At 43.4% G+C, this 11,743-nt stretch overlaps 1 protein-coding gene and 1 long non-coding RNA gene across 4 annotated transcripts; one reads left to right on the forward strand and one right to left on the reverse strand.

The window, feature by feature from the left end:
• The first annotated feature begins 3,861 nt into the window (after positions 1 to 3,861).
• LOC109777048 (uncharacterized) lies at positions 3,862 to 7,276 on the forward strand. Of its 3 annotated transcripts, XR_012189784.1 has the most exons (3): positions 3,873 to 4,192; positions 4,564 to 6,886; positions 6,971 to 7,276. It is a non-coding gene; the product is annotated as an uncharacterized lncRNA (long non-coding RNA). The 3 variants fall into 3 exon arrangements; XR_012189782.1 differs by having other exon boundaries at positions 3,862 to 6,886; XR_012189783.1 differs by having other exon boundaries at positions 3,862 to 6,882.
• A 517-nt stretch (positions 7,277 to 7,793) lies between these two features.
• On the reverse strand, positions 7,794 to 9,298 carry LOC109777045 (auxin response factor 13). The gene is made up of 2 exons (XM_020335701.4): positions 8,345 to 9,298; positions 7,794 to 8,194 (listed from the first exon to the last, which is right to left on the reverse strand). The coding sequence occupies exons 1-2, from the start codon at positions 9,218 to 9,220 to the stop codon at positions 8,006 to 8,008; spliced, it is 1,065 nt and encodes a 354-aa protein (XP_020191290.1). The 5' UTR covers positions 9,221 to 9,298; the 3' UTR covers positions 7,794 to 8,005.
• Between the last annotated feature and the right edge of the window lie 2,445 nt (positions 9,299 to 11,743).

An 11,743-nucleotide genomic window follows, 5' to 3' on the forward strand; every position in this document is an offset into this window, starting at 1 on the left:
GCTTCGACCACCACCGCCGTCATCCACCTCGACCGCAGCTACCAATGTAATATTTTCGTGTTCTTCCGTGTTAATTACCTTATTTATTTGATAGAGAAATTTATAGACCTAGGATCAAAAGTAGGAACCCCATGGATAATAGAACAAAAATGCGATATTTTGTTTGCAATATAAGAAAATGTAATACCTTTTGCATGTCGGTAAAGATGAAATCTATAATCAAAGTGCTTTAGGATCAGTTAGACTCTAAATATGACAAGTGTCATATTTATTGGTGTTAGCTTGTTTATTTGAAGGGATGGGGTTGCATTCGGGTCATGGAATTGATAGAGAAATTCGTAGACCTTGTTACGGTAAGCTAATTTATAAAGTGTTAATTGCATTTTTCTTACGTTTGACAACTTCCTGGGCTTATTAGAGACTTGAAAATGTGTGCCAATGTTTTGGTGAAACGTTGATTAACTTCTGTTTCATCAAATTTTTGGTACTCAATATATTCAATATTAAGCAAAGGTCCTGCCAAATTTTTGTGTTCTTCGGTGTTAGCTTCTTTATTTGAAGGGATGGGGTTGCATTCGGGTCATGGAATTGATAGAGAAATTCATAGACCTTGGTACAACAAGCTAATTTATAAAGTTTTAATTGCATTTTCTTATGTTTGACAACTTCTTGGGCTTATTAGAGACTTGAAAATGAGTGCCAATGTTTTGGTGAAACATTGATTAACTTCCATTTCATCAAATTTCTAGTACTCAATATATTCAATACTAAGCAAAGACCCTGCCGAATTTTCGTTTTCTTCGGTGTTAGCTTCTTTATTTGAAGGGATGAGGTTGCATTCGGGTCATCGAACCATTTACAATTAATCACTGCTTCAAAATGATTATTAGGGACCATGAGGCATAAGATCTCCAAGGTCTGCCAACATTCATGTATGGCAGTCTTGAAATTGTAGTGTAGTTTGGGGTATTTTTGAGAAAGGGATTTCAAAAATCAGTGGTAACGGTCTTTAACTTGAATTTGTATTGAATTCTGATAATTTGTTTAACTGTTTTACTGACTTTATTGTTGATTATTAACTGCTGGATAGTGTGTCCCATGCAACATAAGAGAGGAGTTCAACAATTCATATGGTAACGTGTTGTATTTTGAGGATGATGAGGAGCGCGAATTCGAATTGGATCTGCGCAAAGGAAATAATAAAACCATCATATATGGTGATGGATGGGAGCAGTACATTGCAATGAAAAATTTTAAATGACGAGAACTCATAGCCTTTTCCTTAAAAGGAGAGGTGATCAGGTTAAAGACATTATATGTCGACAACGATGATGATGACGATGACCAAGATGACTAGGATGATGAAGATGAAGATGACCAAGATGACGAAGATGATCAAGATGATGAAGATGACCAAGATGACCAGGATAATGAAGATGAAGATGAGGACATCCAATATGAAGATGAGGACAACCAAGATGAAGATGAGGACATCAAAGATGAATATGATGGTCCTATCCTTTCTACAATTTTTCCTCAAATGATCAAGAAGCTTAGTCGGGACGAGACAACTAATGTGGAAGCGTTGTTGCCATCCTCTTTGGCCTTCTTGTGGAAGCCCTTTGTGCACCATCTAACAAAAACCAACATGATCAAAAAAGTTATGGTGAGATGTCTAACATTGTGTGCTTTCTATTTTCTCTTAATGATGGGGAGTTCAGAAGTTACCTTTGAAGATGTTTTCCGGAGTGGACATCCCCGCCGTCGGCACCGCTGGAGTAATCTATGGACCAAGAGAGCCTGTCACGAACGTCCAATACAAGACGGAATCCGACGGGTGCATATCATTCCAGGAGTCCGGCTGGCGGGCGTTCATCAAGGGAAAGAGAGAACTGAGGGTGGACACCCTTGTGGTAATCACTATAAGGAGGACCAACCACAACGACTATCAGATGACCCTTGTGGCAATCCCATGATCTCCATCGCATGGCGCTGGTTGTGGCCTCTCCATGCGAATAGCTATGGATCAGTGGCGGAGCTACTTGGGGGCCAACCTGGGCCATGCCCCCCCCAGCTCATAGGAAACACATGCACATACGCCTTAATATTTGGTCTAATTTTCAACTAAAATCAGTCTAAAGCAATCATGTTTGCCCCCCCCCCCCCCCCATAATTTCATCTCAAGCCCCACCACTGCTATGGATGGTGTTGAGTTCACATGCCGAGCTCCAATACCAGAATTGACAGTGTGAAATCATGTTTTGCTGGACCTTTTTAATATGAGTAGATATAATAAGCTGAAACATGCTTGCTAGGAAATGTCGATGTCGGGATGGTTAAAAGGGGCCAAAGAGGTAATTGCAGCCCTAGCTTTTCTCTCATTACACACTTGATCGATAAATACCTTGTGAAATTTGAACCGTGTCCCTGTCTTTGAAGCGAATTTTGGATCAACCATGTCGCTGTCTTTGAAGTGAAATTTTGGATTCATTGTTAAGGCTGACGATAGGATTAGGGGTAGCCGGGTTGGACAAGCTATTAGGCCATAGAGCGAATCGTAACATTGGTAGGAGCAAGGTTGTTAGAATCTCAATTTTGCTGTACGATTTTACATTCCAAACTAATCCCTTTGAATGTAAGATTTTCGTTCATAGAATCTACGTTTTAATGATCTTGATATTTGAGATTCTACGATTTGCGATCCTACCATCAAAGCTCCGACCCGATGCAAAATTGTGATTCTGACAACCTTGGGTAGGAGTAGCCATTTTTGAGTTATGGCACTGGATTGAAGTTTAAATTTGTGGGAGATCAATAGTTTGATTATGTTCCAAATTTTTGGATCTGGGGTTGTGGTTCCATGTCACCAATGATTTGACACGACGAATGTTTGTGACGAAAAGTAAATCAAATATAAAATAGAATTTTACCATTGGTTACCTATAAACACATTCACTATGCTCTTTGCCCGCATCCATAAACCTACTGGAGCATCCATGACCGTCGTGTTCTTCAGCCCAGGCTGCTCTGCTCCCCACCATCATTGGCTTCATTTGTGGATGATCCGTCGGTGAGCACCGGCCCAACCGCCGTCTTTCACTGTTCGTGGCCAACATCATTGTCGCCTCGCACCCCTGTCGTGCCAAACTTCCTCCATCGTCATCCCGGCTCTCCTTCCTTCCAGGCCAGGACGACTACATCCGGAGTATGTGGGTGGCTGAGTGGGGAGAAGAAGAGGAAGAAAGAGCGATCGAAAGTAGGTGTAGCGATGCAGTGTAAGGGCCCACTCAGAAATGCAGGGTTGATAGCGACGAACTCCCTCCGATTGGGTTTATAAGTCGGACATGAATTTTTTAGGTTTTCAATTCGACTGATAAAACATGTGTAATATGCCAAGAAAATTATGTTTAGAAAATTCGCATGATGACGAATCTGAATATATATCTTTTGTGGCATGCAGCATATGTTGTTTCGCTAGTTATCAAATTTAAGACCTAAAATACTCGTCCCCACTTATAAACCCAATCGGAGGGAGTAGGTGTGGATGAGTCAGGGGAGAAAGTAATGCTTTTGCCCTTGGTGCAAGTCATAAGAAAGTCAGAACATGGCAAGGTGTTAACCCCTTTTGTTGTATATTTGGGTGCATTCACTGCAAGGATATCCTCCATAAAGCAACACATATTTTACAACGTTTTGACTATACGTTGCAAAATTCACGATAGATACGCATATAAGCATTGTACCATATCTGTTGCAGGCTTGCAGCTCGTGACCTATTTTGACTGGCCAAACTCGAACAAAAGCCCAACACATATCTCTAGCCCGGCCCAAGTTGGTTGTCATGATTAACCTAGATCGTTCCCTGTCCCCAGCATCCCTTATTCCTCTCGAGCCTATAGGCCCCCTCGCCGGCCGCCTCCCCTCGACCTACCCTGCATCCCGGAGCGCGCCCCTCACCGCTCGCCTGAGATCCTCCGTCCCGGCACGCCGCCCCTCACCAGTCACCACTCTCCTGCGACCCTCCATCCCGGCGCACCGTCCCTCGTCACCACTCCCCTGATACCCTGCATCCCGGCGCGCCGCCCCTCGTCATCGCTCGCCTGCGACCAACTGCGTCTACTACCTCCGCACGGGGGCCTGCGGCTATGGGAAGAGCTGCAGCTACAACCACCCTCGCGATCGCGCCGCCGCGGTGAGCCGGGCCGCTTCTCTTGTCCCAATTTTGTTGCCCCCATCATGCTCTGCTTCACTTCAATCTAGTTGGGGATTGGTACTTACGACTTGCCAATCCCTGATAATGAACGACAGACTGAATTACAGCTGGTTGGTGTGGAGGGGAGCTTCCAGCTAAAGCCTCTTTCTGTGATTGAATTGATTCTAGTTGTGGCTTAGGAGCTTGTCACCAGTCCATGGAAGTGAACTTGATTGTGCAGTCGTTGGTTCCTGTTGTTGATTATGTGATTGACTGATTGTATAATAGGGCTTGTTGTCTTATTCTCGTGGTTGATGTTGATTATTCAAAGTTCCACTTTCTGCTTACGGTGCCACTTGCTTATGTTGTAGGCCTGATCATTCACACCGTCATATGGTCATATTTGTTTCCGAGACTTCAGAGCAGGTTACAATATCAATTTTCTCTACTAAGTAATAATTACCTCCACTCGGTGCAGAGAAATGCAATGGCACTCAAGCACTGAATATGTTGCAATGGACATGACCCCAAAACTTTCTCCCTCTCTTTTATTTGAGTCACAATTCAGTATTTTTTTTTACATATTTCATTCGCTTAAAAGACCATTTAGATCTTTGTGTTCTCTGCTACTACAAACTGAGGAGCAACTTGACAGCTTTATGCAGCTCGGTCAACTAGGCCGCTGGGACGCTGGGGGAGAAGGACATCGGTGCAGAGCATGGCAAAGCCGAGTACTTGTTGGATCTGAGGGCTTCTGATCCACAGTTCTCCGCATGATCATCCATCAGCATCTAGTGACATTAACACTCAGCCGCATAAGGCTTTCTCCCCACTATAGTTGGAGTTCAAGAGCGTAAGGAAGGTAATCTGTTGATCAATTACTGTTGCTTGTCACAAAACTCTGAAAAATATTACTGAGTACATCTACAACGAGCTATGCTTGCCATTTAAAAATATGCTTATGTGAGCTGTGTGTCATATCAATTTTTTTATGCAAGAAGATCTTGCGATTTACTTATGATTTATGAACAGAAATTGTTTACTGCGTAACCCCTAAATACAGTAGAAGAGAAACAAATCTTATAAAACTATGCTGAGACGAGTAGTACTTATTTAGTCAAGTGACATGTTAGATAAAATTCCACACCTATTACAACTTATCTGACTTCTGTATTTTTTAATGATAGCTGAACTAGATTGTGTTCCAGGAATACAAAATCATGGATGTTTTCCATTTATTCACTTGGCTATTGGAATTTGGTTGATGTCCCCTTCTCCTATTATTAACAACATATACCTACACGGTTCTGTCTGCTGGTTTGCCAAATTCTAGACACTTCTTTTGTGGTTCGTGCTTCCGCTTTATACCATGCTTGCCTACATCCGTAGTGTCACTCCTTTATTCTCTTGATGTGCTTTTCCTTTACAAGGAAGAATACACACCATGAGGAAAAGAGAAGTAAAATTGTAGCATATGGCAACTTTATAAATACTAACATGTTTCTGATTCATCATGAGGTCATGTACTGATGGATTGCAAAAAGAAAAAGAAAAATAATGTCAATTGTTTCTATATCACTTTAATTGGCATGGTCCATCTGTAGTGTCGTGCAATTATTAGACCACATTCAATATTATTTTTTGGATGCCTGCAACTTCCAACTAAATAGATCGCTGTATCTATATCTGATTTGTATTTGTAGTCTACAAACAAGACATCCTAATTATTTGTTCGAACATACTACAGTCTTGTTTTCTCTGCCGTGTCTTCTCCTTTTCTTAATAGTGTCACTGCCTTTGATTTATCTGCTCAGATGTGCTATTTAGAGTTTGATCTGGATATATACTAGCTATTTTATTAGGAGTTGGTGGTAAAGATGAACTAATGGTTGATCCGCCCTGCTGTCCATGCTGCACTTCATGCAAAATCATTGGGTCGGTACTGGGAGTACTTCATTTATGATAGATCTTATGCTTCAAAGCTTCTTTTTATTGTCTAATATGTTTTATTTGCACTAATTTGGTAAATTTATTTTATCTTTTGGCTTAATATGTCCCAGGTATTGATATAGTAATATTTTTTTACTTGGTTAATGGCCAAACATACTGCTTCAGTATCTTCCGGTAGGTGCCTCAGAATTATGCAGTTGATCATACCATACTGCTACTTGAATAAAAATGTCTTATCTTTGTGTTCTACACTGAAGCTATCATATGAAGTTTAATTATTTTCAGCGTCCATCACCAAAACTACTTTGTTTGTAGTGAAAGGCTTCATAGAATTTCATAGATGTTGCACATCATGAGATTAACCTGTAGATGTATTCATAACCATATAGTAGAGGGGAAGATGCAAACACGACATGTCTTGGCCTCTCAACCTTTTCTGTTATATGTCACGTTTCTATTAATTATTTTGCTTGACATGATTCTTTCAATGGTAACTTTGATTTTCTCTAACAGGTAGGAACAAAAGTATTTTTAATGAGCCTAAAAAATCGTAACACATGTAGCTCTTGCTACAGTTGTAAGTTGTGATCCTAAATTTGAACTTGATGGTGCTGAAATTACTAATGAATTCTGGGTAGTGCATGTTGATATGGCACTTGTGAGAACTGAAGATTCGGTACGGAGTCGCAAAAACTGCAATACTCTTGGTAATGCAGATTTGTTTTTGCATCTCAACCTTTGTAAGTGAGTAATATCCTCCCTCTATGACTACTTGCATCATGTCAATGCATTGTGTGTTAACAGTTCATTTTGTTTTTTTGTTTGTAGATTCAAAAGATAAATGGATGATTCTATTGGTGTGTGTGGCAAGTATACTACAAGGATGATGATGATGATGTTCCTGTTCATGATGATGAAGACGGATGGTTTCAGTTTTAATTAAGTTGTAGGGATGATGTTCCTCGATTGTGTTTTAGTTACGTTGTAGGGATGTTTATGGATGCTTTCAATTTAAGTTTCGCCGTCAAGAAACATTTAGATTATACTTCCCATTTGGATGATTTTTCTTGTGTAATATGCAGTATTGTAATCCAACAGTTTTATTTAATATATGATTTCTTCCTCCCGTGAGTATATTCTCTTGTTTGTCTTTACTGGAAATTCATAATTATCACCATTATGTAAAGCACTAATTTAATTGCTGGCAATATGTATAAAAAATATTATTCACATTATATATGAACCACGTTGCAAATTCTTTTTTGCCAAGCCCTGGAACTTTGTTTCCTATACAATAAGCACCAACACATAGAAGCGTTGCATTATGTGCTAGCAACGCCGGATAAGACAACGCATCCTACACCATTGGTAAACACACTAACAACGCATATATGGTCTTCTAGATACGGAAAAATGCGTTGCTATAGGGGGGTTCCTGTTGTAGTGATTTAGGGAGCTAGAAATTTTTTCATGCAAATGAAGTCTGGCATAGGTACTAAGAGTAGTATGTAGATGCCATGAAGTAGAAAATAATTGTAAAAGCGCAAGTCATAAGAAATTCAGAACATGGCTGGGTGCATTTAGGGAGCTAGAATTTTTTTTCATGCAAATAAAGTCTGGCATACACAGACAACCAGGTAAAAAGATGCCATGAAGTAGAAAATAATTGTAAAAGCGCAAGTTGCAACAACAGCGATGTCAACGCAAGCAAATAAGTTTCGGGCCACAGGTACTCAAGAGTAGTATGTAGCATCAACATCGATGTGACCAACAGGTAATGATATGACAAACTAGTCTGAAGAGTGAAACACCAGTTTTACCCAGCCGATGCTAGCATGCAAAAAAAATGGTATTTTGGGTACACTAGCTCCTGGAGCCACTTCCCTCTGGAACAAGGGTCTTGCCAAACAGCTTGACTCCTCTTTGGGCTGTCGATGCTACCGGAGGCACAGTCTTGGAGAGCCTGCGTCTCTTGGCATCACGGGTTCCCTCGGGTTCGACTTGCCACTTGTTGACAGCAGGTGTTGAGGATGTGGAGCCGTCCCAATCAACCTGAACATAGACAAAGACAAATGTAGTGGCAGGATAAGACACTCCTGAACAAATTCAGTAAACAGTCGCAACAGCAGCCAGAATGGCCCCTATCCCATCAATCACTAGTTCATCACAAGAGGATTTCTGACAAGGAATTACGGTGGCTACCTGGAGACTGCGCCATGTAGTAGCCCCTGGTACGACTGCACCGATGGTGCCTCTTGCAATCACGCCGGACGCCGAGCCCTGTTGCTGAACATGCACCACCTCGTCCTTGGGTAGAAGGCGAACCGGCGTGTCCACCTCCCACTCTCTCTCAGCAGCAGCATCCACCACTGCTCGCGGCACGACGAACGATTCCCCGCCGCGGCCTGGGTAGTACGTGACGGTAAAGGCGCCCCCTTCGATGGCCAGCTGCGACGCCTGTGCCACCTCTTGACCTCCCCAGTCCCTGTTCACCGGCGTGGCGCGACGTAGATCGACGAGGATCCGGCCGTCGGGGCAGCGGACGAACACAATGATGTCGCGCACCTTGACACCCTTCTCGTGCACAAGATCCTGCCAGTCCCTTGACAGAGAACGCGTCGCGCCCCGATGCGTGTGCTCCATGTTCCACGAGTTGCCGCTGATGTCGTGCAGCAGCAGGTCCTGCTTGTCCCCCGCGGCCTGGTGCGGCGGGAACAGCCGCTCGCACTCCTTGGGCACTTGAAAATAGGACCTTTGCCAGTCGCCCTGCTGTATCTGCTTGGCGTAGAAGACAAACCTGCCCGGCGCGGGGATGTCGATGGCCGCAGGCGGAGGGTTGTGGGGGCGAGGCAGGAGCGTGATCCGGGCGCAGGGTTCCTCGCCGTCCGTGAAGTAGTCGACGGCCGTGACCTCGCAAGGGACGCCGTGGGCGTGGCCCTCCGGCGCGGCGGGGAGATGCGGCCACTGCTCGGCATGGCCCCGAGCGAAGTAGAAGGCCTCTGTGCCCGGCGGTGGGAGACGAGAGAGCGCGACCACGGATGAGACCCAGCGGCCGTCGACGGGGAATTGCGCCGCCATCGGTTGAAGCAGGGTGGACGACGGTCGGGTGCGCGGAGCAAATGAGTCTATGCTGCCACAAACGCAGAGAAACAGCTGCTTTCTCTTTTCGGCTCAGACCGGCCTGGTATGCGATTTTACACAATAGCCCTCGCAGGCAGACACATCCGGAAGCCTCTCGAACGATCTGGAAATGCGATTTGAACTGCTCCTCTATTTACTCATTTGTTTTTTACGAATAAAGATAATCCATTTACTGCTGTGCTAGTTACGTACTTGTAAATCTTAGCCACCATGTTTACTGAGTTAACAGCGCATCTTGACCGTCCAATTTATCTTACTTCGTTGCACAGCCGCAAAACGCCAGGAGCAAACAATTACCCAACGGTCACTACTCGTGAGTGGCATTTTTGTAGAAAACGCCCGCAGGCGAGGGGGAGGGACACCCATATTAGCTACAGCAATAATAGACAACTAAGACAAGAGTAGAGATGCTTGTGCACCGACAAAATGGCGCCCCCGGCGCTTGCTTTGGGATTTGAGCCAAGTAAAATTGAAATAACTTAGTTGTCGATAAGCATCTATGTACCGGAAGTAAATTGCTCAAAACTATGATACGTGTGGCTAGAGTGCCATTGAGGTTTTGACAAGAATAACAAAACTATGATATATGTGGCTAGAGTAACAAATTGCCATTGAGGTTTTGACAAGAATAACAAAAGCCGCGTGCTGGTGAAATAGTAGCTTCTCGAGAGACTGCCTCTATGGCGACTTCCGGCGATGGTCCGGTGAGTGGCATGATGCCAACTCCTCCCTCTGATCTCCTCTTTCCAGCTCCAAATGAATCGTTGATCTCCTATCTCCGCCTTCCCTTTTCCATGTTCTCTCAATCTGGTAACTTCTTAGTGATCTAGACCATGTTCCCCTTTTGCTATGGGTCCTCTTTCTTTTCAGTTGATTTGTCTGGATCCCTCACTATCAGTGTTCCTCATCTGGTTCTTCTCCTCGTCCTTTTGTTGTTTGTTGATCTCTAGCATATCTGCTTTCATAGCACTGGTAGAAAACAGGGCTTTTACCCCGGTTCATAAGGGCCTTTAGTCCCGGTTCAGGAACCGGGACTAAAGGGTTGTTACTAATGCCCTAGCCCTTTAGTCCCGGTTCTTACACGAATCGGGACTAAAGGCCGTCCACGTGGCCGGTGCGGGGAGCCCAGGCAGGAGGGCCTTTGGTCCCGGTTGGTGCCACCAACCGGGACCAATAGGCATCCACGCGTCAGCACTTGGCAGGAGCTGAGCTTTTTGTTTTTTTTGAAAGGGGGTGGTTTAGGGGTTTGGGGGGTTAATTTAGGTGTTTCATATATTGTGTTAGCTAGCTAATTAATAGAGAGAAGTGTCCTCTCTTATCTCCGTGCTTTGTCGACGCTACGTACTATATACGTATGGAGAGGAGTAGACACGCTAGCTAGTAATCAAATGAAGGAAACAGAAGATCGTCATGAACATATATATATATATGCATACAGAGAGAAGTGATATCGACCACCTCTCCTTCTCCGAGATATTGGTCGAACAACAAGTTCTCGTATATCTATCCGACACTACCGGCTACATATATACAATAATTATCTCTTACAATACAATCTCCTAATTATATTGTAGGAACACAGGGTCCACATAGTATTCTCCTTTTCAGCGATCACGTGGTCAAGGAAGAATGCCGCCAATTCCTCTTGAATTCCTCGCATACGAGCTGGTGCTAGGAGTTCATCCCGCTTCCGAAAAATCTAATTTGAAGAAGGGGGTCAATACACATATATATGAATAAATGAAACTCAACACAAATGATGGTAATAAAATAAAATTGTGAATATTATTGCTTACGCACTTCATATTGTTCTTCAGTGTAGCCCCGCTCACAGGTATGGTAGCGGATGGACTCGCAAATGTAGTATCCACAGTAATTATTCCCGGGTTGCTGCCACAACCACTTTACAAGAAATAGAGGTCAATCAAACTGATAAGCAAGCATGCTAAATGGTATTGATCAAACTAGCGCTTGAATCACTAGGAGATGCGCGGAACATGCTACTATAGTACTTACTTTCGGGTGTCTAAATTGCAGCTGGTTCGGCAGTCCCGGGGTTTTTGAGGTGAATTTTCTCCAAACCCTGCCAGACAAAGAAAACAATTACTTGATATCAGGAAATGAACAAAGTTGCTGATATGGTGGATAATGATCGATTTAACTTACTTCTGGAGCATTTGAGTCATGTTCGCATAGTCCTGGGGATCTTTTCGTCTCGAGTCTAAGACGGTTACTACTCCCGGCTCAAGCTTAATCTCTAGGAGAATATAGTGGAAGCTGCGCATGCATGCATAAGTCATCAATTACATTACCATAACCTGGACTAATAAAGGGAAACCGAATATGCAGAAGACAGTAACACTCACTTGAAGTTGTAAGGAAAGAGTATTATATCTTTGTTTTGATTTATTACCAACGATTGTAGCAAGTTGGCCTCGGCTTCTTTGGCATGAAATTTAA

This window comes from Aegilops tauschii, chromosome 7 (assembly GCF_002575655.3).
Source record: "Aegilops tauschii subsp. strangulata cultivar AL8/78 chromosome 7, Aet v6.0, whole genome shotgun sequence".
Taxonomy (NCBI): domain Eukaryota; kingdom Viridiplantae; phylum Streptophyta; class Magnoliopsida; order Poales; family Poaceae; genus Aegilops; species Aegilops tauschii.